We start from the raw sequence: 24,058 nt of genomic DNA on the forward strand, positions 1-24,058 counted from the left end.
ACACTCCGAGAGAACTCACACACCAGGCCATTCTACTTCTTTTCAGCAATTTTATTATTGATTCCATAGACACATGTGTCAAGGTTTCATACAAACTATATAAAAGATCATGCTCTGGCTCTTATACAAAGTTTGGAATTATAAAACATGTACCATATCAGGTATAACAACATGTAAATGCAGTGGTAAAATAATTTAATATAGAAAAAACAACACATTTTCCCACAAAAATAAAAGAGAATATGGCAGCAACGTCAAATATTTCCAGTGCCATTATGGTTAAGCTTAAAATGCATCTGTTACAGATGGTAAAAAAAAAACGAAATGTCTGTGTTGAGGTATGTCTTCCAAAAGCTCAGTTCATATTAGTGACCTATTTATTTGTCACCGACTGTCTGCACTCGCGGAGCCCACATAGGAGGAGTTGGGTAGCTGTTTGAAGAAATCTCTCAACCCAGTAAGCTCCCTGGTTAGCTGCTCAATAGTTTTGTGTAGCCTGTCGTTCTCCGCGCTCAGTTCAATCATCTTCTGCTGCATGTCCATGTTGCGCTGCTTGGCTTTATCCCTGCTTTTTCTCACAGCTATGTTATTCCTCTCTCGCCTCTGACGGTACTCTTGGCTGTACCTGTCCACCGACTTTTTCCCCTTCTCCTTCCCCATCTTCCGAGGGGAGGAGCTGGCCGAGCTGACGGCGGAGAGGGGCTCCGGGGTGGTCGGGGGTGTCGGCTGTCCCGTGGGCAGGCTGACGGAGGTCTGCGCGCACGTCTCGATCTGGGACGGCAGGGACGAGGACATGTCACTGTCGCTCCAGTCCGACTCCTGCTTGATCGGCGCGCTGAACACCCCCTTGTCAAACCCAGCCTCCGCTTTCCTCTCGTACTCTTTCTGACTCCCAGCTGCGTAGCCCGAGCTGGCTGACAGCTGTTGCATGCTGCCGCCGGACGATAGCGAGTTGGGCATGTTGTAGAAGTCCGCCTTCTCTTGCTTCACAGTATTGAACAGGTCGAGGAACAGCTCGTCGTTGCACAGCTCCAGGTTGGGCACGGCTGTCATCGACTCGATGTACTGGCTGAAGTCGATGGCGCTCTCGTCGTCGTACATCGCCGCGGCCGTGCTCAGCTCCACCATGGTGCTGCCGCTGTCCTCCGCGGCCCCATCGCTCCTGCCCGGCTTGCACACCGCCTGCAGGCCGCTCAGCTTGTTGTTCTCGTAGAAGTTAGCAGGCTCCATTGCCCAACTCATGTTGCATTGTGGAGACACGCACTGAGAGTCCAGACTGTATATGTCACACATGAACTCTGGTCGTTGCCCACGTGGTGTAGAGGGGAAATTAGTTGTTAAAATGTAACCCGCACAAGTCCTCACGCACTGTTAAACCCGCAATGACAGCACTCCCCCTTGCAGGCGCCTCTCTCTCTCTCTTTTTGTCTTATGTGGCAGGTTGCGTGGTTTTATCCCAATGTGTTGACTGTCAGGTCTCTATCCTTTTAGGAAAACAAACTTCTTGTCATGTCTTTTCACTACTCTGAGGCATCTGTATTTCGCGGAGTGTTTTGTATCTTTCCCTTGCTGACGTCACACGCCAACCTCCCCCTCCTGTGAGCCAGTAAAGTGAAGGTCTCCGTTGACTCCCATTTGAGGAGAGAAGGGCGTGTGCAAGTGCCACCCACTTTACTACGACTGTACGAACAGGCACACACGGTCTTGTGTTGTTTACATAGGCCCCGAAAGTTGGGATTGAGTTTAATTTGTCAGCCGTCATCATTCCTGTAAACGTCTGTCCCAGACCGGACGCTTTAATACTCCAACGCACAAAATAGCACGTGGGAAAGTGTTTAAACGGGGTTGGAAGGAGGGTAAAACCCACCAAAACTCAGTTTATATTGCTTTTTAGGCTGATATAAATCTTAATGACATACATTTATAGTACACTTAATAGTGAGTACTATCACACTGATGTAAGTCATGAAAATATGGCCACACATTCATTCTTTCCTGAAAATTTAATTGATTTTTGTTGATATTGATGGTTGTTTGCATTAGGATGATCACCAACTGGAAGTCATAGTTTACACACGTTTCTATTAGCACTGTATCACTGGTTGTGAACATCAGTACCATTTATTATGCATTAATATGTTATTATCACAGTTTTCATTAATAAAATCCAGCAGTGTAGGACTATAATATACATGTAATGCACACCTAATGTGGTAGGCCTTAAATCATCATGCCTGAAATGCACTGCATAATGTTTACAGTGCAAACTTATGAGACAAGATCTATGAAATAAAGGAAGCTGATAAGCTCATGATATGTATATAGAACAAAATGCTGGAGGGATTACTTTTCTGGTATTTGTAACAAAAAATGCTTATAATGAGCTAGTAGTAATTTACCAGTTGAAAACAGAGATAACAAGTTCTCATAAGTGACCTTCACCTTACACATGTTTTTACACTTCTCGGAAACCCTCATTATTGTCCCCCTAGAATAAAGAAGCGCGCTGTACTTTTCCAGTCCCTCCTAGGAAAGTTTTAATGAAGTTTGCGCCACCCAGTGGTTGATGAATGTATCTACAGGAGAAATTCGCTTCAGGTTGGACGAAACCAAATCAGACAGGGTAAACTACTGTGTATGGGACCACGCGCAATACATGCAGCATTACATCTCTAATTTGATATTGAGGAAAATGTATCGTTTGTATTTTAATGTAAGTTATTAAGTGAAATCATTAAGGATTTTGCAATGTGGAAGCAAAGTCGCAACGGGGAAAATGAACACTTACACCCTTTGCAGTGAGGGAACCGGGCGGAAGGAGATAGAAGGAACTGGCTTGCCATTGGTGCAAAGTTCCCCGCGAAAATAACGTCACTCACAGTTTCGCGCCAGATCTGCTGCAGTCGGACGTACACACAAGAGACGGTAAGAATAGAGCGTGTTAAAGTTGTTTTTATAAAGTCCTTAGCGATTTTCATCTCATCAAAGCTTCATATATATTACACAGAAGATGCATTCTTGATCTTGCATGTACGTGTTGTTTTCTTTGCACTCTTATTTTTGAGTGTGAAGTCAGTTCAGACGCTCGGAGTATGGCTTATTGTTTTACCGGCAGCCACATGTCATCATTGCGGCAGACTTTCCAGTTGGCTTAACGTTAACTTAGATTCATTTTGTACATTTCGATCCATTTAATTTACAGAAGTGACAACGATGTCTTCCCCAACATCAACTCCTGGCGGTCGTAAACGTGGAAGGAACGACAACCCATCCACTCGTAAGTTCACGTCTCTTTGCTAGGCTTCAACCAAGCATCTCAGTGTAGCCCAGCAAGGGCCTTAAACAAATCCTCAAGGTTTCTACCGTTATGACATGAAGTCTTAAATGCAGGTTCTCACATTCTTGGAAAACCCGGAAAAGTCATGGAATTGGTCGTTTCCAGGCCTGGAGAAGTTATGAAAAATGATAAAAGGGAAAAGTCATAATTTTATCTTTAAGTTTTTTTGTTTTGTTTCTTGAATACTGTCAAATGTCACAAAAAGCTGTGGCTGGCTCTGGGACAGTCTGGAGCAAAACATTGCTGGTTGCTGACTGTTTTTTTGTTTTTTTTTGTAGACAGAGTTAAAGTAATATTAAATTAAAGTGAACAACAAACTAATGCTTAAAGTTAGTGTAGGTGATGGTTACTTTTTCATTCAGCCTCATTAATATTTGGTCATGGAATTTCATTGGTAAAAAGGTTTGGGAACCTTGTAAATGTGTTAGTTGAGACATCCAGGTGATTGTAGATGATTGTTGTTTATCATCACTCTCCAATGTAAACCCTGTATGGAAAAACAGCCTTGTTTTCAGCTTGATCACCAGGCTTTTTTAAAATTTAATTTATCCAATGGGGTTTTGAAAGTGTTTCATAAGATCAAGTTTGGTATAACTCTCTCAGCCCACAGAGGAGCATGGAATCCTTCAACTGAAATCAAAACATGAAATTCACCAAGATTGGACTTACGAGGTTTTCGCAGAGCAACAGTGATACACTGTTATTAACTTTCCCTTCCTCTCATGTGTAACCTCAGCTGGCAGCGAAGGCCCCACCTCTCCTCCCTCCCAGCGGCGCAGAGGTCAGGACTCTTCCAACGCCGACCTGCTGCCCATGCCCACCTCCCCGCCCACCGACATGCCCAGCCCCGCTGTGGCCCAGGACACCTCGCTGTTCTCCAGCCCACGACACTCAGGTAGATACAGTTTTCTTTTTTTAATCCTTTTTACACCAAAGAACCACAAGTGTGCCCTATTTGATACGTTTTTTTGTTGTTTTCTTTCTGAATCTCCTATAGAATTGTTCATATTGTGGGTGTATCAATAATATTACTGAAAGTGAGATGTATTGTCGAAATATCCTTTTACATATTCATTTAGCCTTTTACATATTCATAGCCATTCACTTTGCTGGAGACCAGCTGGTGGTTCTTGGGCCCTCTGTTATTTGTGGTATTAGTCACTGCAATGTTAATGAGATTGTAATTTTAATCTTTGTTGTGACACACTTGCGATTATTTCAGCGTATTATAAATATGAATCTGTCCGTTTTTTTTGTTTTGTTAAATAGTCCTGCCCAGTGAAGTGGACATGAGCTCCCCTCTCATGTATGGGACCCCCAGCTCCAGGGTGGAGGGGACGCCCCGCAGCGGCGTGCGTGGCACCCCAGCCAGACAGAGACCTGACCTGGGATCAGTCAGGAAGGCTCCCCAGGTGGATCTTCACTCTGAGCCGGTCAGTATATGGGCAAAGTATATTCAGAGAATCATCATACTGTGATAATCATTATTAATGGTGTGGCCTTGGATTTAACTTTATATTTGACTTTATTTCCAGAGACAGCATAACAAAATTGGCATTAAAAAAACCGTGTCAGACAAATGCAGCCACACAAAGTAAACGGTGATAACTGAAACTCAAAACAATGGTGGCTAACAGTGTTGTTGACTCTCTTTTCCCAGCCAAGTGCCGATGGTGCAGCGGCCAGTGAGCAAAATGCAGGACAGAGGCTGGTAATCTGGGGCACTGACGTCAATGTAGGAACCTGCAAGGAGAAGTTTCAGGTATGAAAGCACAAGTAATCGTACCATCCAACTAATCCAAGGTAAAAGCTATTTTCATTTCATAAGAGTTACTGTTTCAATGTTTTGTTTGGTTTGGTTTCCAGAGGTTTCTTCAGAGGTTCATCGACCCGACCTCCAATGAGGACGAGAACGCCGGTCTGGATCTGAACGAGCCGCTGTACATGCAGAAGCTGGAAGAGGTGCTGCGCTGTAATCATATCGCTGTTCTCTCTTTCACTGTGTGCTCTGTTGCTCAGAGTGTTGGGTGTTATTGATTAGGCCAATCTATACTCTGGTTTACTTCTGCAACTTTATACAACTTGAATGAAGCATAACAATAGTTCTCCTTTTGTCTTATAGATCAGTGTTGTCGGTGATCCTGTACTGAATGTGAATTGCGGGCATGTCCAGTCCTTCGATGCAGAACTTTACAGGCAGCTCATCTGCTACCCACAAGTAATGTCCCTTTATTCACATTCACCTTTTATTTTCATGTGTTATATATCCATTTGGTAGATGTTTTTAATCCAGAATGTCTTACAGTACAATGATTGCATACATTTTTCCAGTACTTAATTGTGACATTGTTAGTGTTAAACTGTCCGCCCCCCCCCCTCCCTTTTTTTCATTTAAATACTACTTTCTCAAATGGTTTCTCAAATGGTTGTTTGATATCCCCCATACCTTCATCCTTTTGTCAGGAAGTCATCCCAACCTTCGACATGGCAGTCAATGAGCTTTTCTTTGAGCGTTTCCCAGACTCCATTCTGGAGCACCAGATCCAAGTGCGCCCCTACAACGCCCTGAAAACCAGAAACATGAGGAGCCTAAACCCAGAGGGTGAGTGTACTCATTAAGCTGGATCATTTCACCAGATAGCAAACATGTCACACGTCAGTCACACTCATTATTACTACCAGTTGAAAGATATTACTGATAATTAGTGTGTGAATATTCCACCATGGTTTGATGCAACGTGAGGTGTCAGCTGCATGGTAAAGCTTCGGTGTGCCGTATGTGTCATCCCCCCCCCCCCCCCCCCCCACCACCACAGACATTGATCAGCTGATCACCATCAGCGGCATGGTGATCCGCACCTCCCAGCTCATCCCCGAGATGCAGGAGGCCTTCTTCCAGTGCCAGGTGTGCGCCTACAACACCCGTGTGGAGGTGGATCGCGGCCGCATCGCTGAGCCGGCCGTGTGTCGCAACTGCAACACCACCCACAGTCTGGCGCTCATTCACAATCGCTCCGTCTTCTCAGACAAACAGATGGTGAGCTTGGTGGGGTTGGGGGTTGTTAATAGGGCAGATTGCTTACAGTAAATGACATATAGTCTCCAAGGATGGTAAATGCTAATTAGTGCAGTGTTGCTGTTTATGAAGGCGCGGCATCTGTTCACGCAGTGCTCTTTCTTTAAAACAGATAAAAGTCCAAGAGTCTCCTGAAGACATGCCTGCTGGTCAGACCCCTCACACCACTATCGTCTACGCCCATAATGACCTGGTGGATAAAGTGCAGCCAGGAGACCGTATAAACATCACTGGTAAGCTCTTGTAGAATATAATCTCTTGAGGCATGATTTCTATAGCTTTACAAGTTCTCTACACTGGCAGAACTCGCAAGTTGTGCCACTCACCAGCAGACATTTTAATCGCCTCCCGAATGCCCCTGCAGGTATCTACAGAGCAGTCCCCATGCGCGTGAACCCCCGTCAGAGCAACGTGAAGTCGGTGTACAAGACCCACATAGACGCCATCCACTTCCGCAAGACCGACGAGAAGCGCCTGCACGGGCTGGACGAGGAGGCGGAACAGAAGCTCTTCACCGAAGACCGCGTGCAGACGCTGAAGGAGCTGGCAGCCAAACCAGATGTCTATGATCGCCTCTCCTCTGCCCTGGCACCAAGCATCTATGAACATGAGGACATCAAGAAGGTGTGAATGAAGGAATGATGTGCAGTCTTGGTCAACAATATTATCATTAGGGATAGGACGATATATTGAAATTCAATACAAAAATGTGACTATGCATATCGTGGGGCAGAAAAATTTAACGCAGTCATTATCTACATTTTATTCTGCTGTAGTAATCACAAATGAGACGGTTTGCCCATCACGGTTTCACAAGCTCTCCATCCAAATTATATTATTTGCACTTTGTAATGACATTTTTAAATTGTTTACATTCTAGCCAGCCAGTACCATCATTAGGAATTTTTGTGGCTCAGAAATTAACATAACTCTGCACAGTCATACTTTGGTTGTCACTGAACTTTTCTTTATTACATCAAATCGTGTGTATCGAATTGTATCGCTAGATAAGCATATCGTCTGACTGCAGCTTTTTGTGAGTGCTGTTTTCGGTAACTTGCAAGTACGTTTGGTCTCTTCTCGTTCCAGGGCATCTTGCTGCAGCTGTTTGGCGGCACTCGCAAGGACTTCAGCCAGACCGGCAGGGGCAACTTCCGCGCCGAGGTCAACATCCTGCTCTGCGGAGACCCTGGCACCAGTAAGTCCCAGCTGCTGCAGTACGTGTTCAACCTGGTGCCCCGCGGCCAGTACACGTCGGGAAAGGGCTCCAGCGCCGTGGGTCTCACCGCCTACGTGATGAAGGACCCGGAGACCAGGCAGCTCGTCCTGCAGACTGGCGCGCTGGTGCTGAGCGACAACGGCATCTGCTGCATTGACGAGTTTGACAAGATGAGCGACAGCACTCGCTCCGTGCTGCATGAGGTCATGGAGCAGCAGACTCTCTCCATTGCCAAGGTGAGTTTGAGAAATCTTAAAAATGTATGGGCGGACTTGGATTGGGCGGCGTAAGGGAGAGACAGTGAAAGCTTGAATGGTTCTGTAGAGTATGTTGTTACAAGCGGAAATAATTAGATGATGCCTCTAACGTTGCTGTTCTTTTTATACCTGCAGGCTGGAATCATTTGCCAGCTGAACGCTCGCACCTCCATCTTGGCAGCAGCTAACCCCATTGAATCTCAGTGGAACCCCAAGAAAACCACAATTGAGAACATTCAGCTGCCTCACACACTGCTGTCCAGGTGAATACCGCCAGTCAGCGGAATCACACTCAACCTCCATGTAGCACTGTATTAATATTGTAATGGTCATAAATGTGTCAGCAGTTTTGTTAATGATTTTAACATTCAGAGGGTAAGGATGGAATCTGCACACTGGACAGCTCCCGATGCAAAATGAATTTATTAACACTGCAGTGGTTACGTTTTGAGCACGTTGCTCTTCATCAGACCACATTTATTAATACCACTGCGGTTTTAATAAATGAATTTTGCATCAGGGGCTGTTTAGTGAGCACATTTGATTCTTTTCCTCTGCTTGTTTATTCTCTATCCGGCACCTGAGTGACAATTCTTGTTGGACGCACGTTTTATCTGTCGTCACTCATTTTAACATCGTCATTCTTGCCCCATCAGATTTGATCTCATCTTCCTGATGTTGGATCCCCAAGATGAGGCCTACGACCGCCGGCTGGCCCACCACTTGGTGTCGCTGTACTACCAGAGCGAGGAGCAGATAGAGGAAGAGTTCCTCGACATGGCTGTGTTGAAGGACTACATTGCATATGCACGGACATACATACATCCGAGACTGAATGAGGAAGCCAGCCAGGCCCTCATTGAGGTAAACCTACTTAAAATACAATTTCCATTCCAGATTAATTTCACTTTTTGAGCACTCATTGAAAATGCATGTATAATCAGACTGGCTTCAATACTAACAGACCTGGTAAACTTGACTAGTAGTACTGAACCGATTAGTTGATTGCCAGAAAATTAATTGATTATAATTTTGATGATCATTTAAGTCATTTATCAAGTAAAAATACCAAACATTTGCTGGTTACAGCTTCACAAATGCTCAGATTTGCTTGCTTTTCTCAGTTTCATATCATTATAAAATTAACATTTTGGATTTTTTGGCTGCTGGTCAGACTAAGTAAACAATTTTAAGACATCACTTTGGGCTCTGGTAACTTGTGATGGGCATTTGTTATTTTTTACATTTAATAAACTAAATGATTCATCAATGAAAATAATCGTTAGTTGCAGCCCTACTTGTGAGTGCCTAACAGTACAGTGAGGCTGAATTGACGCTGTACACGTTTGTCCTCAGGCCTATGTGGACATGAGGAAGATAGGCAGCGGCCGCGGCATGGTGTCCGCCTACCCCAGACAGCTGGAGTCCCTGATCCGCCTGGCAGAGGCCCACGCCAAGGTGCGCTTCTCTGACAAGGTGGAGACCATCGACGTGGAGGAGGCCAAGCGGCTGCACCGCGAGGCCCTCAAGCAGTCGGCCACAGACCCCAGGACAGGATTTGTTGACATCTCTATTCTCACAACAGGTGCGCAAGCCGGGGCCTCGGGAATATTAGCCATTTGTTATAGAGACATTTTGAGTGATGATGGTCTCAACTTTTGTAGAAGCAATTATGTAATGTGCTTAGTGAGATTGTTTTAGGATTAATATTAAAGCCCAGTAATCCAGCTCACTGATTTATTCTCACACTCAGAAACCTCATATGAATTCCTAATAAGTCGTTGTGTTGATGTATTGGTGACTGAACTAGGGGCTTGTTTTCTCATCACAGGTATGAGTGCCACAGCCCGCAAGCGCAAGGAGGAGGTCGCCCAGGCTCTAAAGAAACTGATCCAGTCCAAGGGAAAGACACCCGCCATGAAATACCAGCAGCTGTTTGATGACCTCCGAGGACAGTCCGAAACTGTAAATATTTCATTTTGCCTACTAGTGTACTACTATTTTTAAGCCGATGTGAAGTCAATGCAGGAAAAACTGTATTCAAAGGATTTTTCAAGACAGTGCCACTCAAAACAGTGTGCCCTCTATATCTAATTTGGCAGTGCAAGTGCAGAAATGTATACCTATATGTCGCTGATGTAAGATAATGCTGCATCATAAGAAACCAGTTAATCAACTTTCAACAGAGAAAGTGCACCTGAAAGAAAAATCACAAATGACTTGACATGGATATTTATATATGAAGTTGAACTCCTTGTGGATCCTGAGTGCAGGAAATGCAAAAAACAACGAAAAATAAGTGGCAGTTCTGTTTTTTAAATAAGGATACAATGCAGTTTTACATTCCTTAGAATAACATTGGTAATCAAAATCTAATCTCAGTCAAAGTAAAATATGAAATTATATCAAAGTGCCGAATGCCATCCGCATCAACACTTGTAAATGTTGTAAACGTCTTTCCTGTAGTGACTTCCTGCTTTGTCTCCCTGTTTTCAGGCGATCACCAAGGAGCTGTTCGAGGAGGCGCTCAGAGCCTTGGCTGATGAGGATTACTTGACAGTCACTGGAAAGACTGTTCGTCTACTCGCCTAAGGCACACCCTGCAATTATGTACAGTCTTTAAATTCAAACCTTTTCTTGTGTCGACCACATTATTGTGCTGTAAAAAATTATTGTACAATAGAACCCCTGTGTGTGTGTGTGTGTGTGTTTTTCTGAGGGATTTAGATGTTTGAATAGCCTGGGTTTTGGAGACGTGATTCAGAATTACCAGATGATTCATTCAATCTGGGATGTCATATTATTGTAGTAAAAAAAAAGCTTTGTCTGGCAATTAATATTATACAACTGTTTTTCAAAGCTAATATTTAAAAGTGCTTGTTTGATGTCTTGTTGTATGTAGCGTGTCATGGTATAAGGTTCAGTGCATCCCACATACATTCCTTTATTTGTCAGCTGCGGTTGACTTGAGACACACCTTAACTTGTGCTATGTAGTCATTTATCTTTCATCTACAACTTTCCTCATATTTTGGAAAGCCTGTTCAAGCAAGCTTAAGACACAGATTGTTTCATTTTGCATTTTCCACGTCTTCAAATAATCCTTTAAAAGCTGAGTACTTATTGCCAAACAGTTGACTTAAATTGTTCTTTGTGAATAATCATTGCAACTTGCATTGGCTACCTGTTACTGGGGAAAAATAAAATGTTTCCTACTGTCTCAAGATGCTTGGAGTGTTTTTTTTTTTTTTTTCCAATACATCAGTCAGTAGTGGTTCAAACGTGCATATAAGCTCAGTTGTGTTTACACCCTACAGAGTGGCTAGAGAGACTGTTCTGTGACATGAAGGTTGTGGGTTTGATCCCCACATCAGCTGTCCTGTCAAAGTGTCATTAAGCAAGACACTGAACCCCCAACAGCTCACTTTAAGTCAGTCTGTATTAGAGCATCAGCTAAGTAACTGATATTGGTCGGTATTGGACAGTAACCTCAGACTATACTTAAAGTGATAAATTGAAACTTTTATACTTTAATTTTAAACTATTATCAGACCGGTCAACTCCCTGCTGAGAGCCTGAGTGTATCAGCCTGTACAGCTGTTCTGGGCAGTCTTCCTGCTCCTACCTACAGGAAAGTTGCACAACTGTGACCTGCCCTGTAGTGCAGTCAGTGGCCGGTGTGATGCTGCTGTTTTAACTGATGTGATGTCACAGTTTTGTGTGCTTCTGGATTTGGCTGAAGAAGATGGCGGCCTCCTCAGGTTCGTATGCCTTCAAACTACATTTCAGGCACCTAAACCAGAGGTGAAGTGTGAGTCGCAACATGATCTCAGGGAGCAAAAGTGGCATTTTTCACTTCAGATGTTTGCAAAGACGCGTGGTCGTTATTTCTCAAAAACAACGTATCCAGTAAGCAATGCTCTTTAAGGGCACCGTCTATTTGATGGAGCTGGCAAACCTAGCTAGCTAAGCAAGGCGTTGAGAATAGCCCCGAGTTAGCTTAAATAGCTAACTGCCGAGCAATGGGAGGGCTAAGTTAAACCCTTATTGCGGTTCTGGGTCGGCTAGCAAATCTAATAACTTGTATCATATGTATCATATAAACTATCCAAATATAAAATTGAAATTGGGACTGTAAACAGTGTAACAGCCGGAGGAGCTACTAACCGTTAGCTAACCAAGCGAGCTAGAATATTCCAACACCACACGGCAATGCGTTTCGGTAGATAGGTTAGCTAACGTAAAGTCACTTGATCTGAATAACGAATTTTATGCAATTGCCTGGATTGTCCTGTTGGTAAATTCGTTATGTATGCTGTTATGGGTATACATTTCCAATGAAGAGGTAAACATAAAATCAACTAACACTACTAGTTAAAAATTTCTATAGCTTCCGTGACACACCTCACGCTACAACAACATAGCGTTAACTGAATTATTTAATTGTAGGTAGGGACAAGTCAATAGCGCTCTACTTTCAACGTTAAGTTTTGAAATGATTCCTGCCTTGTCCATACAAAGAACCTAGGTAAATATTCAGTGTTTCCAGTAATAGGAAATATGTGTCTGGTGGTGTGGGCAATACAGAAACGCACAGAATTGATCTAGCTGCACGCGTTGTTTCAGCAAATAGACGGGGCCAGACGTTAGCGCTCACCAGGAAGCGTGAGTTTCGAAGTTACAAATCAGCGACTCAAACAACGCTTTTGCAGTTGCTGTAGCGAATACGCATAATGCGTGGTGAAATCACACATATTTTATTTCTTCTGCACTAGTAAAATGTACCAAATAGCTGCCATAGTGGAAACATAAAGAATCATATGACAGAAGAGACTTGTTTAAAGTATGTGGTGTAACAGGGAAGTAAGTTAATGTCACTCATGACTGAACCTGACTTGTGACAACTTGGCGCGACCTGCAAATTCATATTTTAGGCGCACTAGTGCCATAGAGAACATGCAAAAAGAAGATCCTGCATACTGAATACAGTCTGCTGTGAAATCTTTGTTTGAATTGTAGGGAAGCTAAGGCTATTTAAAATTCAGAAAGTGCAATGAAACATCAGTTAGACCTACCTGTGCTGCTTATAGTCTACCAATTAAAACAGTTATCCTGGTCCTGGGCATATTGGTTTAGTTAGTAGGCTGGACCTACCTTGACTGGATATGTCTCTCATCAAGTAGTGTCCTCTCGGGCACATTTGGACCAACATAAACTGAAACTGCTTGGTTTGGGAGCTTGTTTCCTTGAAGTAATATTCCTGAAGTTATTCAGCCACTCTCTATAATCACTTTCATTGTACATTTCTCTACCAGTGTTTATTTGGTGTCACAGGATTGGAGGCTTGAGCAACAACTTGTGAACAAATGCCTTTTAAGGACACAGAAGAGCTCATATGCCGCTTAAAAGTCAATCCATTGTGGGCACTGCAAATCAGCTGAGAAATGTCCATTATAAGTGTTTTGTGAAGTCTGATGTGATGAATGTTGAAATTGGAGTAGGCAAAAATGAAAAATTAAGATTCAGTGACAGGGGAATTTGAAAAGGTTTCACTGTCTCTTCTGCCTGAAGCACGGGGCCTTTTTCAATGCTCTTTTCACTTCCTCTTTTGTGAATTTGTCATCCGGATCTTGATTATGAATAGCAGTTGTTTTACTTAAGAGTCATCACCCTTTCAACTCGTACCACTCCTCGAGTCATGAACTTTAAGCGATTTGTCATTTACGCACCTACTTGTCAATCTGTGTGTTTAATGCCAAAGTCTGAGAACAAAGACAAAACCCTGATTTTCCCAGTTGCTGAAGACTTTGACAAACTAGTTTTGGGTGATGATGTTATCAACTCAACTGTTATGACATTGATAATAAGATAACTGGATGTCACTCATAATCTATTGTACTGAAAGTCAGTAGTATAGACCCAAGTGTTCTAACCTCATGAACACAAGTCAGAGTGCTGACTTGTGTTGAAGCTTCAATGCTCAACAGTGTCGGATATCTTCAGTAACTGCCTTTGTGAACAAGGTATCAAATTTGGCCTAACTCCACAGTATGTAGACAGCGGTGTGCACAGCGCACTTGACACCTGATCGGACCGGTGTGTACAACATCATATCAAACTACTGAGCCAATTTGTCAATTAGTTGCTTGTCTTAACTCATCCCGTCCTGCATCTATGAATGTATTTCCCACCCTTATATTATTTGGATACATTCTACTTCCATGATTGGGAAGATGAATGCATGTTTGCACCAATTTTCAGTAAAGGATGCAAAGTTAGAGCACAGATATTGACACAGCACTTTGATATCATGTGAAATCAGTTTAATTCCTATGTTGCGTTCTTGTTATTTCAGGAGTTAAAGTTCCACGCAATTTTCGCTTGTTGGAAGAGCTTGAAGAGGGACAGAAGGGGGTCGGAGATGGCACAGTCAGCTGGGGCCTCGAGGACGACGAAGACATGACTCTCACACGGTGGACAGGCATGATCATCGGACCAGCAAGAGTAAGCAAAACACCCCTAAACAGGAAATTAAGATTATACCACGCCTCTATTCCAATACAGATAGAAAACGCTGAAAGCCACCTCATCTAGATACAATAACCAAAGCAAATGTTTTCCCTCTTTGTCTGCTTTATTTTCCAGACTAATTATGAGAACAGGATATACAGTCTGAAAGTGGAATGTGGACCTAAATACCCAGAGGCACCCCCGACTGTTAGATTTGTAACAAAAATTAGCATGAATGGGATAAATAATACCAACGGGATGGTAAGTGTTATCACAAACTTGAAAGGTTTATGTATGTATGAGTGTTGTTGAGTACAATGTAATTTAATTTGTTTGCATTGAGATATTGTTTAGAGTGGTGTGATAGTTTGTTTGATATGCAAACGTGATATGTGTGCCAAGTCATTGTCCCAGGTGCTGTCACAATGACTGATGTGGTGTTTTTCATTTTGTCTCACAGGTGGATTCACGTAGCATACCAGTATTAGCGAAATGGCAAATTTCTTATAGCATTAAAATTGTTCTTCAAGAGTTAAGGCGTCTAATGATGTCCAAAGAAAATATGAAGCTTCCACAACCACCAGAAGGACAAAACTACGGCAATTAATTGTAACGGATTGTTTTGACCCTCTGTCTTAAACCTTACTCTCTTAGAAATATTGTGTAAATCATCAAGAGGCTCACTTCGCACATCAACAATATCGTCTGCAAGAGCAAGATTGGACTTTCTTATTATGTAGCTCATTCAAGAAAAAATGTCCCTGAAGTTAAGCACTGAATAGATAGTGAAAAGACTACAAGTGCACAGTTATCCCCTTTTATTAAGATTACTTTGACTATAACCTTTATGTTTGACATGTTGCAACTTAAGTGGGCTTAAAGAGGGAAGCATGGCACCATGCAAAGGCTGTACCAGAGTCCCAACAGTTTTATGTTCAAATGACTGGTCACTGAAACAAACAGCAAGATGTGTGTATGATGGCATGTTCTGTAACTAATAAATAGTTGAAGATAAGCCACATTTTGAGTTGTTAGTCAAATTTAGCAGGTTCATTGAAATGTCATGCAGATTGCTGAATAATGAACTGTGGCTGTAGTCTAAAAGTAGTGTCACAAGGTGAGAAAGATTTTTTTTATATATATATATCTGTATTTGACACGATACCAATATGTTTCTGTTCTACAGCTCTTTGACATGTAACAGACGTTGAAGCCTGTTCTGTTCTGAAACCCTTGCATTTAACTTCTAGTGAAAATGGCAGGTGTATGAACTTGTGATTTTCTGAAATTAAAATCACTGTCTGCGAATAAATTTCCAAAGTTGAAGTGTGTTTGTCTTCTTGGCTGAGCCTACAGTAGCCACTTTTCCCACAAGAGGGCCTGCACCAAGCAATAGCTCAGCTGACAAGCCAACTCCGTTGGCAACAAGATGCACGAGTCATGCATTATGTTGTGAGCAAGCTCTTGCTGGCCCTGTTGGCCATGTAATGGAAGCCAGGTTAATGAAACTGTGCAGGGTGACACCACACTGCAGACATTGAATAAGTGACTTGCTCACATTAGAATAATATAATCTAAATGCAATTTATTATATGCTGCATTCCCCATTTGCCTGCATACTTATTAGATGAACAACACACCATTTGTTTATGATTGATAGTCCATCCATTGTGGTGGTGTGCAGTGTTTTCTCTTTCACATTCTGGACATTTTAACTGATGTGCAGTAAGGGTCCAGTGCTTTCGTGAGAAGCATAGTTACTTCTCTCTGAAAATGTGACCTTTTGTTGCTTTTTAGCTTAGTACATTTATTTTTATTCATAAGTAGGGCATAGACATGAATTAACATACGTGCATTTTAAGGGAATTTGTTGCAGATTGCACGTTTCGTCATTAGTAGGCCCACTGTTATTCTTTACTGTAGTTTTATTGCATTTTAATAAAAGCAAAATATTTCTGTATTGCTAAACACTAAGAATGACACTGTTGTCGCATTGTGGCTGAAGCATCTTGAATTTTATTTTTAAACCCTTCTCACCAGGCTAATTGACCAAGACCACATTCTTTGTTGCAGCATTGGCCTGGGTGAGAAGTTGCAAAGTGAGGCAGAGTTAACACTGTATTGAGGGCTTTTTGGCAATTCCCATCCCCATTAGCTACTGGCATCAGAGTCAACTTATCTTGGCTGGATTAGCATTTTGAGAACTATGATGGCCCAGCCACTTCCAAGGTATTGCACCAGCAGATAATTGATGAACAGATAGCTTCGCATTAATCAAATGCGCTCAGTTGGCATAAGATTTTCTGTTCCTTATTTTTCTTCATATGCAGATTTTGTGACACTGGCCTTACGTTGTGAATGTCGTAATGATGGATTTTTGAATTTTGAAAACTGCTCCTTCTTCATAAGCTAATAGAACTCTTGGTACTGGAGACATCAGCGTCCTCAAAGCATTCAAGGCTCCCAGATGGAGTGTGACATGTAAAGATGATGGACTGTGGCGGTTACACACGAGGCCTGCGTGACCTCCTGACCATATATCTCCCTCGCTGCAGAGCCTGACTGGGCAGCCTGTCTTGTCTCGGGGCTGGGATAAGCACATGTCTGTAGGCCGCCCGCATCGACCGGACACCGCAACGCTATCACTGCAGAATGGCATGGCTCATTGTCGGTGATGATGCAGAAATGCCCCCCCCTCTGCAAAAACAATGCCTTTACTGGATTCACATACTGTGTCTGTTTATAGATCTAATCTCAAGCAGACTCTCTTGCATAAACAGCAGATATATTAAATGGTTCCCCGAGATAGAAAGGACAACTAAGGCATGTCCTTTCGCAATGTTTTACTGAATAGCAAACAGAACTGGAGATGGAGATGAATTACACACTTGCATGAACACAGATGTGATGACAGAATATCAAAGTAACATAAATACACAGAGGAAACATACTTGGAATTAGAACTATGGAAATGCCTCGGCCGTTCATGCAGCATCTGCATATCAAAAGTCACTGTTTTAACTTGTTTCTTTTATTGCTTTTCCAAGATGACATTTGCATAGAAGGAGCTTTGAAGTGTGTTTTGAGTGAACTGTTACCGTCCGTCTGCTTCCACACACTCCCATGTCAAGTCAGCACGGCCCTCTGCCCCCTAGAGGGTGCTCTACACTCATGTATGTCAGTGGCCGGGCTCTCTGAAGGCCCCTCTGTCTAGAGGACATGACTGTTCTGAAAAGGCAGGGCCAGTGTGATGCTTCCAGGCTCCATTTGTGCATGGCTGTCATTATTCTTTAGAAAGCTGACATGTTTTGCAGTTTGCTGAGGGGAACTATGGCCCGGCTGTTTGTAAGCTGCTGCGCGAAGCTCTTAGCCGGTGTCCCTCTGTGTCCTCATTGGGCTTTTGAAGTTGTGCGCGATGATGAATAGCTATAATTAAGAAATCATTCATACCATTAAGCCATCGGATCCCTGAACGCAAGGAATATGTCTTATTTAAACGTGCGTGTGTGTGTGTGCGTGCATGTGGGTGTGAGATGACTCAGTGTTTGCTGCAGAGGATGACCTTGCTGTTCCTGGGTCTGCACAAGACCAGATTTGACTTTCTTGATGTGACAGTGTGTATATGAGCGGAGCTTCCGTCAGCTGTACTCTTTTATATCAGAGTCGCCAATTGTCTTTTTTGTTTTGTTTGTGTTTTCATTCCATGTGCTATGCATACCTCTGAAGTTATGAATATGAAATCAGAGCTAGCTTGTGTTGCGGCCAGTTCACTCAGCCTTGTCAACCCCAAATATAAAAGGACACACCCCCAGGTTACACAAGCTTATTTCTTTATTCACCGCATGTATTCCCCGGTAGACTTCTCTAAACCTTTGCTCATGATGACTCCACTTTAGAGAATCTCATTTGAATGTGAGCAGCAAATCCTTACTTGACTATTTAACCTCCAGCCCATCAGACTAATCTGAATTTCAAACTCGGGCACCTGCACAAAGGCAGCAATTGAAACTGAACTGGAAGCTTACTGAGCTCATTACAGTTGTACCACCAGTTCTATTCTGGCTCCTTTATAAGGTCTCAGCCTTGTAAGTGCAAGAAAAAGAGTAAATGTTGGTGTGGGTTGGATGGGACTGAAGACAGAGAGCCTGAGAGTGAACTGTTTAGTGATCTAAGTTGGGAAGGAATGTGGTGAGGAGGACATAAGGCTCGTCTGCCGGCTGGCGGCTGGAACCAGGCCTCCTCGGCGACTTCCCAGAGTTCTCACCTTTTGCCCGCGGGGCCAAGAGGTCACACCTTCCGTCTGTTGATACTGTAAAAAGCTTTGTCTTGTTTTATGGCCATGGAAAGGAGAATGTGTCTCTCTTCATGTGAAACACATTTTTAACCCCATTTGTTACCATTTCTTACCTACCTGTCATCTCCCAGTGCGAGTCCTTGTGTCAAAGACATATTTTTAGGTTTATAGAAAATAGTCGGCAATATGCAGCATGGTTTAAAATTCAAAATAGAACCAAAAATGCACAACAATAACATTAAAGTGGAGCAGAGAATGAGATATGCCTCACTGTTTTGTTTTGTTTTTCTTTTGGAGGAGTTGTTTATTATTTAAAAAAAAAAAAAAAAGTAACACAATAGCATTGTTTGCCCAAGTTAATTACCCACATGGTCAGTTTTTTGGGGGGTTTGGAAAACAGAGAGTGTCTGTTGTGTGTTTAAGTGCTGTATTTACAGTGAGATACATGAATGGCCTCCTCTCACTGTGAGAAAAGAGACAGATTGAAACCACATGTCTGTTGCACTCCTGGCTCTCTGGGCTATTGACATGCACTTCACAGAACCATCCACATTCGGATATGCTGCTGTGCGCGCTCGAGGTCATTTTTATGCTTATGGGTGTTAGACTGGAAGACTCGCAGAATGACAGTCTCAAGTTATAGGGAGGCTCCGGTTTAAATCGCATGCCAGTATTTGATGTATGAAACACACTATCTGGAACATGAATTGAAAAGTCAGCGCCTGTTACTGCAGAATCTCATCTTGGGTCGGAGTGACACAGAAGAAAGCCTCATACAGAATGTTGCAAAAGGGCAGGAAAAAAGATGACCAAATAATCTGTGTGCTTACTGCATTCCAGGTTATTTATACAGAGCAAAAAAGTCAGTAGACTTCATGTCTCTACTCAGTGGGAACTATTAAATTACCGCTGGATGTTTTTAATTACTTCACATAAATGTTGGAACACAACACTTCTCCAGTGTTGGGGGCTCTATAATGTCTCGCATGTTTAGGGAGGCACTGGCTTGCACTTAATCATGGTGGTCCCTGTGTGATTCTGGCATTGGAAATGTGGCTTTGTGAGAGAAAAGTGAGCATTCCTTCTGCTGGCGCAAGGGAGAGGAAATGGGTAATAAAACCAGAAAAAAAAAAACCTCGGCGGCGTGCTGGAGCCAGTGATTCTGGGATCCACTTAATTGCTCTTAAATGAAAAAGATTTTTGGCTTCCCATTTGCTGTGTTTAAAGAAAGTCAAGTCAAATCCCACATGTATACCAGCCAAGCGGTGACTCTCATCCAGCAGTAGGCTATAAGCACTAATCCCTCTCTTTCAGTGGTGCCATCAGTAATATTATTATTAATATTGAGAAAGCTGCTGTTCACAGTCAGCAAATGCCAGAAGGGGCAAAAATTCAGCTCCTTTGCTTGTTTTCTGAGGCCAATTCAGTCACGGGGGGAAGTGGATATCAATACTACTTTGTGTTGATTATTTTATCTCGGTGGTTGCTCAAACTTTGAATTTTGCTGTCAGTCTTGACAAATATGAAAACATATGGGTATCTTTGTCTTGATATTATCAGCAGTAATACATGGCGCTATGGTAATTCTATTTTCCTATGTTATGAAGTTTGGGAAGACATCTGGACTGAATTCATAACTCAAAGGACTATCATTGAAGTCGCAATCAATCTCCTGAGCATCCGTGATGTGTCTATGTCCACAATTCACCATGCATTGTCCTCTCATAGTGTCATTCTTCAAGGGCATGAACTCCTGCTGAATAAAACATTTTAGCAAATCTCATTGGTGTTGAACATCATATGGCTGTTTTTCTCTACAAGTGTATAGAGTCGGGTGCGAAGATGCCAGTCAGCCAGCCATTAGGCCTGAAATGTCATGCTAAGCTGTCATGTCGTGTCAGCCGTTCCTTTGTACTCATTAATTGTTGAGAGAAGTGTGTCACATCCTGTCAAGCTGACTGCTGGTGTCCCTGTGGTCACCCCTCGGTGCCCGGTGCCCGACGACGCCATTGTGGCAGTGATGGCCGCAGAGAGGAGCGCCGGGCCCTGCAGGATGTGGGACAATACTGGGAAGGAAGAGGAGGGAATCCCGGAGCTGTGTGCAGGAGCCTGGTCAGCCGAGTGTCTCTGAGAGCATTCCCCCGTGACTTCTGCTCTCCCCCGAGGCCACGCTTTGTCATCCTCCTATCTTTGCATGTGCAGGGAATGAGAATAAAGATGGCTTTGTTTTCTTTAGTTTCGATATACAATTCATTCTTTTTAAATAGAAACTCCTAAGCACTTGTGACAGGTGATATCTCCGCTGGGTCGTCTTCAGTAGAATTCACTTGTCGTTAGTTAACAGCCCAAACCTGCAGCTCTTAACGGTTTGTACACAAAACATGGCAATAAAGAGATGAAATATAATCCAAATGAGAGATTTTATGGTACCCTCATGTGCTCAAAAGAGTTTCCAGACGGTCAAAACTCTGTGTGCTCATGTAAAACCAAAAGGAATTACGTAAGAGTTTCTCATGTGTTCATAACCAATTACAGCACAGTAAACACACATAGCAGTGCTTCAGGATACTCACATTGACCTTTTTGGTATGATGAAAAACAGCCATGCTTACAGTGGTCATGCCATTGTGGAACATTGCACATGAATCAGTATTCATGCAGTGATAGACAACATGGCACGGCTGGAGCACTAATGGAGAAGAATCTGCGGCCTTGGGAAGCGGTCACAGTCTGCTCATGCTGAGTGGTTGAAATGCAGTCACACAATAAAAAACATGCGAGACCAACCTTTAAAGGTTCTGCCTCTGGCCACTTGAAAACGTGCCTCTTAACCATAAAAGATGATGCACTGGGTTACACTGCAGACAAGCAGGGGAGCGAAAAAGATGTCCAAATATTTCCATGGCTCCTGTGGCCTTCTGCTTGCATAGTCCTGGCATGAGCTCATCTGTGTGCGGCTAGTTTGTGCTCTCTCAGCACTGTTCTTTCCCAGTCTGTAAGTATCAGTGTCGTAGCTAACTAGGCACTGACATAGTCCTCCAAGCTCCCTCTCCCACCACCTTTGAGACTATGGCTCCACTCAGCATTGAGGGTTTTCATTAAGGCAGATTACATCTGTATGTCTCATCATCTAATTTTAATAAAGTGCAGCTCACAATATCAGCTTTGTCTTCATATCTGAAACAGTGGTCATCCTCAGTCAGGGGTCTGGATGATCTACATACATTATAACCAGTAGTCATTTATTTCAATAAACTTGTCTACGTTTTTTGTAGCATGTAATTATGACTTTAAGCAAGCTTATGAAACACTTATTTCTCTAATTCCCCCTCAGTAGTTATTTTTGTGAGCTCTGATCCAAATGGAAAAAGTTGTTGCTAAATGTTGACAGGACCTTCTTTTTGGTGGGATAAGCATTCTTTTCAACTGCAGTACAAATCTCCCTAAGAATGAGTCTCTGTGGTATTAACCAACCATAAATTGACATGAAATGTATTCCTGATAATGCAAACATCGGGAACAGAGGAGCCAGAAATAACTCTCTCAGGCAAGATGTGGAAGAGATTAAGACCCAACCGACGAGCAAGTGGAGGCGGGAGGTTCGGAAAATGAGATAGGGGAGGAGGAGAGGTAAGAGGAGGAGAGGAGATGGTGGTTGCAGGGGTGGTGGGGGGTGGGGGGGTAGGGGGGTGGGGGTTGAGAGGGGGGGGCGTCAGTCTGTAGAGGGTTAGAGAGTGAGTCGGGAGGCGAGAACTGAGGGGAGAGGGGGGTGGCCCTGTGAAAAGGAACTCATAAAAGTCACATTTGTTGGTGATGCATGAGGAAGTGAAGCCAGCTTTGGCACATGTGTCTGTGGTGCTAAATTAACTGTTAACACAAATAATCAAAGTGCAGGGCCCATTGAGCGCTGGCGCCAGTGAAATGAGGGGGAGAGGCTGGCTCACAGGCGCCGCCCTCTCTGAGAAGCTGCAGCAGACTAGCTAGCTAGCAGGTGGAGGTCCACCAGGGGCTTTCACAGGATGGAAGTGCTTACAAAACAGACCGGCCAGCCCACTGACAGAGGAAAGCACCGCTGCACTCCTGCTTTCCAGCTATTGTGTGGAAGTGTGCGTCTCTTTTTAGATCTTTCTTTGTAAAGCCCGACATCTCAGAGAACCTGGCACCAGCAATTACCTCCACGACTGGCTAATGCTAATTAAAATTCCACTATTGTGACCTTGAGAGCCTTTTCCCAGTGTTTTGAGGCGGTGTGTAGGTTTGCCCTAATGACTGGACTTCCACCCGGGAGCAGAGAGCCTTGTTGTGATAGCACAGTCAGGAGCATTGAGGGCAACATGAGTGAGTCTTATGGAGAGTTTGACGATGCACTGTGGCCACAGAGCCACTTCCTGAGTTCAGAATATCTCTTTACTGCTGTTAACAATGGGCTGGTACAAGAGAGTTTACAAACACATTGATTTTGCAAAGTTAAATAAAATATCCTTTCAGGTCTGCTGGATCACACCTTTGTCTGTTCAATTGTTGTCACCCAAGATACCAGACAATTTGGCAGGACTGTGATAAACAAATTGTATTAAGTGATAATCCTGTCTTAGTTGCTGAAAAAGGAAAATGGAGATGATGGATTTTCATATTTTTACATTGCATTTTTGTTTTGATTTCTTTCAACCTCATGAACTCAATTCAATTGTGTTAAAAAGTAAATAGATCAAGATAAGTAGTATTATCAGCTCAGCTGAAATTCTTCAGCGTTACATGAGACACGAGATTGCATAAATGAGTATTTGAATTTGTGATCAAGAGAGAAAGTCTTTGTCTTTACAAGACCATTTGAGTTCAATTTTCTTCTTGCCAAAAACAGTCAAGTCGTGAGGGGAAAATAAATATAACAATTTGGAAAAAGTAATACCCTGCAGCCTTGTGACATCAGCACAAAGGAAGCATGGCCCCTGATGCTCTCCACTTCCCATGCAGCCCACAACTGGGCTGTAGACTGAGGTTGCCTGGCGCCACAGTCATCATGTGTGTCAGTCACTTGCAAAACTCACTGTTTTCCTTAGAGGATGAGCTAAGCTCCTCCTTTAGCCCTAACGATTTATTTTAGACTCCAGCATCCAGAGACCCCCTTTCTTGAAATCTCAGTTTATCTTGGCCATGTTGTTTCAATATGAACCAATCAGCTTAGCCTCCAGTGGAATGTCCCCTGAGACTTGCCTTGGTTTCCCAATAGGCCCATTCATTTTGAGGACACAAGTTTAACATCTGGTTTGTATTAACGCTCCCTACAATAGCTCTCATCTAGGGCTCAGTCGCACACTGAGACAGGAGGGCAATCAGTCCCTACAGAAATATTATTTGATACTAAA

At 43.1% G+C, this 24,058-nt stretch overlaps 3 protein-coding genes across 3 annotated transcripts; 2 read left to right on the plus strand and 1 right to left on the minus strand.

The window, feature by feature from the left end:
• Positions 1–36: 36 nt before the first annotated feature.
• cebpd (CCAAT enhancer binding protein delta) lies at positions 37–1,538 on the minus strand. The gene has a single exon (XM_071926490.2). It carries the CDS (start codon positions 1,291–1,293, stop codon positions 385–387), a length of 909 nt encoding a protein of 302 aa, XP_071782591.1. The 5' UTR covers positions 1,294–1,538; the 3' UTR covers positions 37–384.
• A 1,353-nt stretch (positions 1,539–2,891) lies between these two features.
• Positions 2,892–11,115, plus strand: mcm4 (minichromosome maintenance complex component 4). Its single transcript, XM_071926502.2, has 17 exons — positions 2,892–2,925; positions 3,203–3,277; positions 4,074–4,232; positions 4,607–4,770; positions 4,998–5,099; positions 5,204–5,299; positions 5,460–5,555; positions 5,801–5,939; positions 6,154–6,374; positions 6,526–6,646; positions 6,778–7,037; positions 7,503–7,868; positions 8,025–8,152; positions 8,546–8,753; positions 9,246–9,474; positions 9,721–9,854; positions 10,386–11,115. The coding sequence occupies exons 2-17, from the start codon at positions 3,214–3,216 to the stop codon at positions 10,479–10,481; spliced, it is 2,583 nt and encodes an 860-aa protein (XP_071782603.1). The 5' UTR covers positions 2,892–2,925; positions 3,203–3,213; the 3' UTR covers positions 10,482–11,115.
• Positions 11,116–11,512: 397 nt separating this feature from the next.
• ube2v2 (ubiquitin-conjugating enzyme E2 variant 2) lies at positions 11,513–15,724 on the plus strand. Its single transcript, XM_071926500.2, has 4 exons — positions 11,513–11,649; positions 14,244–14,392; positions 14,534–14,659; positions 14,859–15,724. The coding sequence occupies exons 1-4, from the start codon at positions 11,634–11,636 to the stop codon at positions 15,003–15,005; spliced, it is 438 nt and encodes a 145-aa protein (XP_071782601.1). The 5' UTR covers positions 11,513–11,633; the 3' UTR covers positions 15,006–15,724.
• The last annotated feature ends 8,334 nt before the right edge of the window (positions 15,725–24,058 follow it).

This window comes from Centroberyx gerrardi, chromosome 13 (genome assembly GCF_048128805.1).
Source record: "Centroberyx gerrardi isolate f3 chromosome 13, fCenGer3.hap1.cur.20231027, whole genome shotgun sequence".
In the NCBI taxonomy this organism is placed as follows: Eukaryota; Metazoa; Chordata; class Actinopteri; order Beryciformes; family Berycidae; genus Centroberyx; species Centroberyx gerrardi.

Excerpts from the sequence above, each read along its gene's own strand:
- cebpd (XM_071926490.2), bottom strand. The coding sequence starts at position 1,293 with ATGTGTGACATATACAGTCTGGACTCTCAGTGCGTGTCTCCACAATGC.
- mcm4 (XM_071926502.2), top strand. The coding sequence starts at position 3,214 with ATGTCTTCCCCAACATCAACTCCTGGCGGTCGTAAACGTGGAAGGAAC. Across the intron at positions 6,375-6,525 it reads TCTTCTCAGACAAACAGATG|ATAAAAGTCCAAGAGTCTCC; the intron begins GTGAGCTTGGTG and ends TCTTTAAAACAG. Across the intron at positions 7,869-8,024 it reads AGACTCTCTCCATTGCCAAG|GCTGGAATCATTTGCCAGCT; the intron begins GTGAGTTTGAGA and ends TTATACCTGCAG.
- ube2v2 (XM_071926500.2), top strand. Across the intron at positions 14,393-14,533 it reads TGATCATCGGACCAGCAAGA|ACTAATTATGAGAACAGGAT; the intron begins GTAAGCAAAACA and ends TTTATTTTCCAG. Across the intron at positions 14,660-14,858 it reads TAAATAATACCAACGGGATG|GTGGATTCACGTAGCATACC; the intron begins GTAAGTGTTATC and ends TTTGTCTCACAG.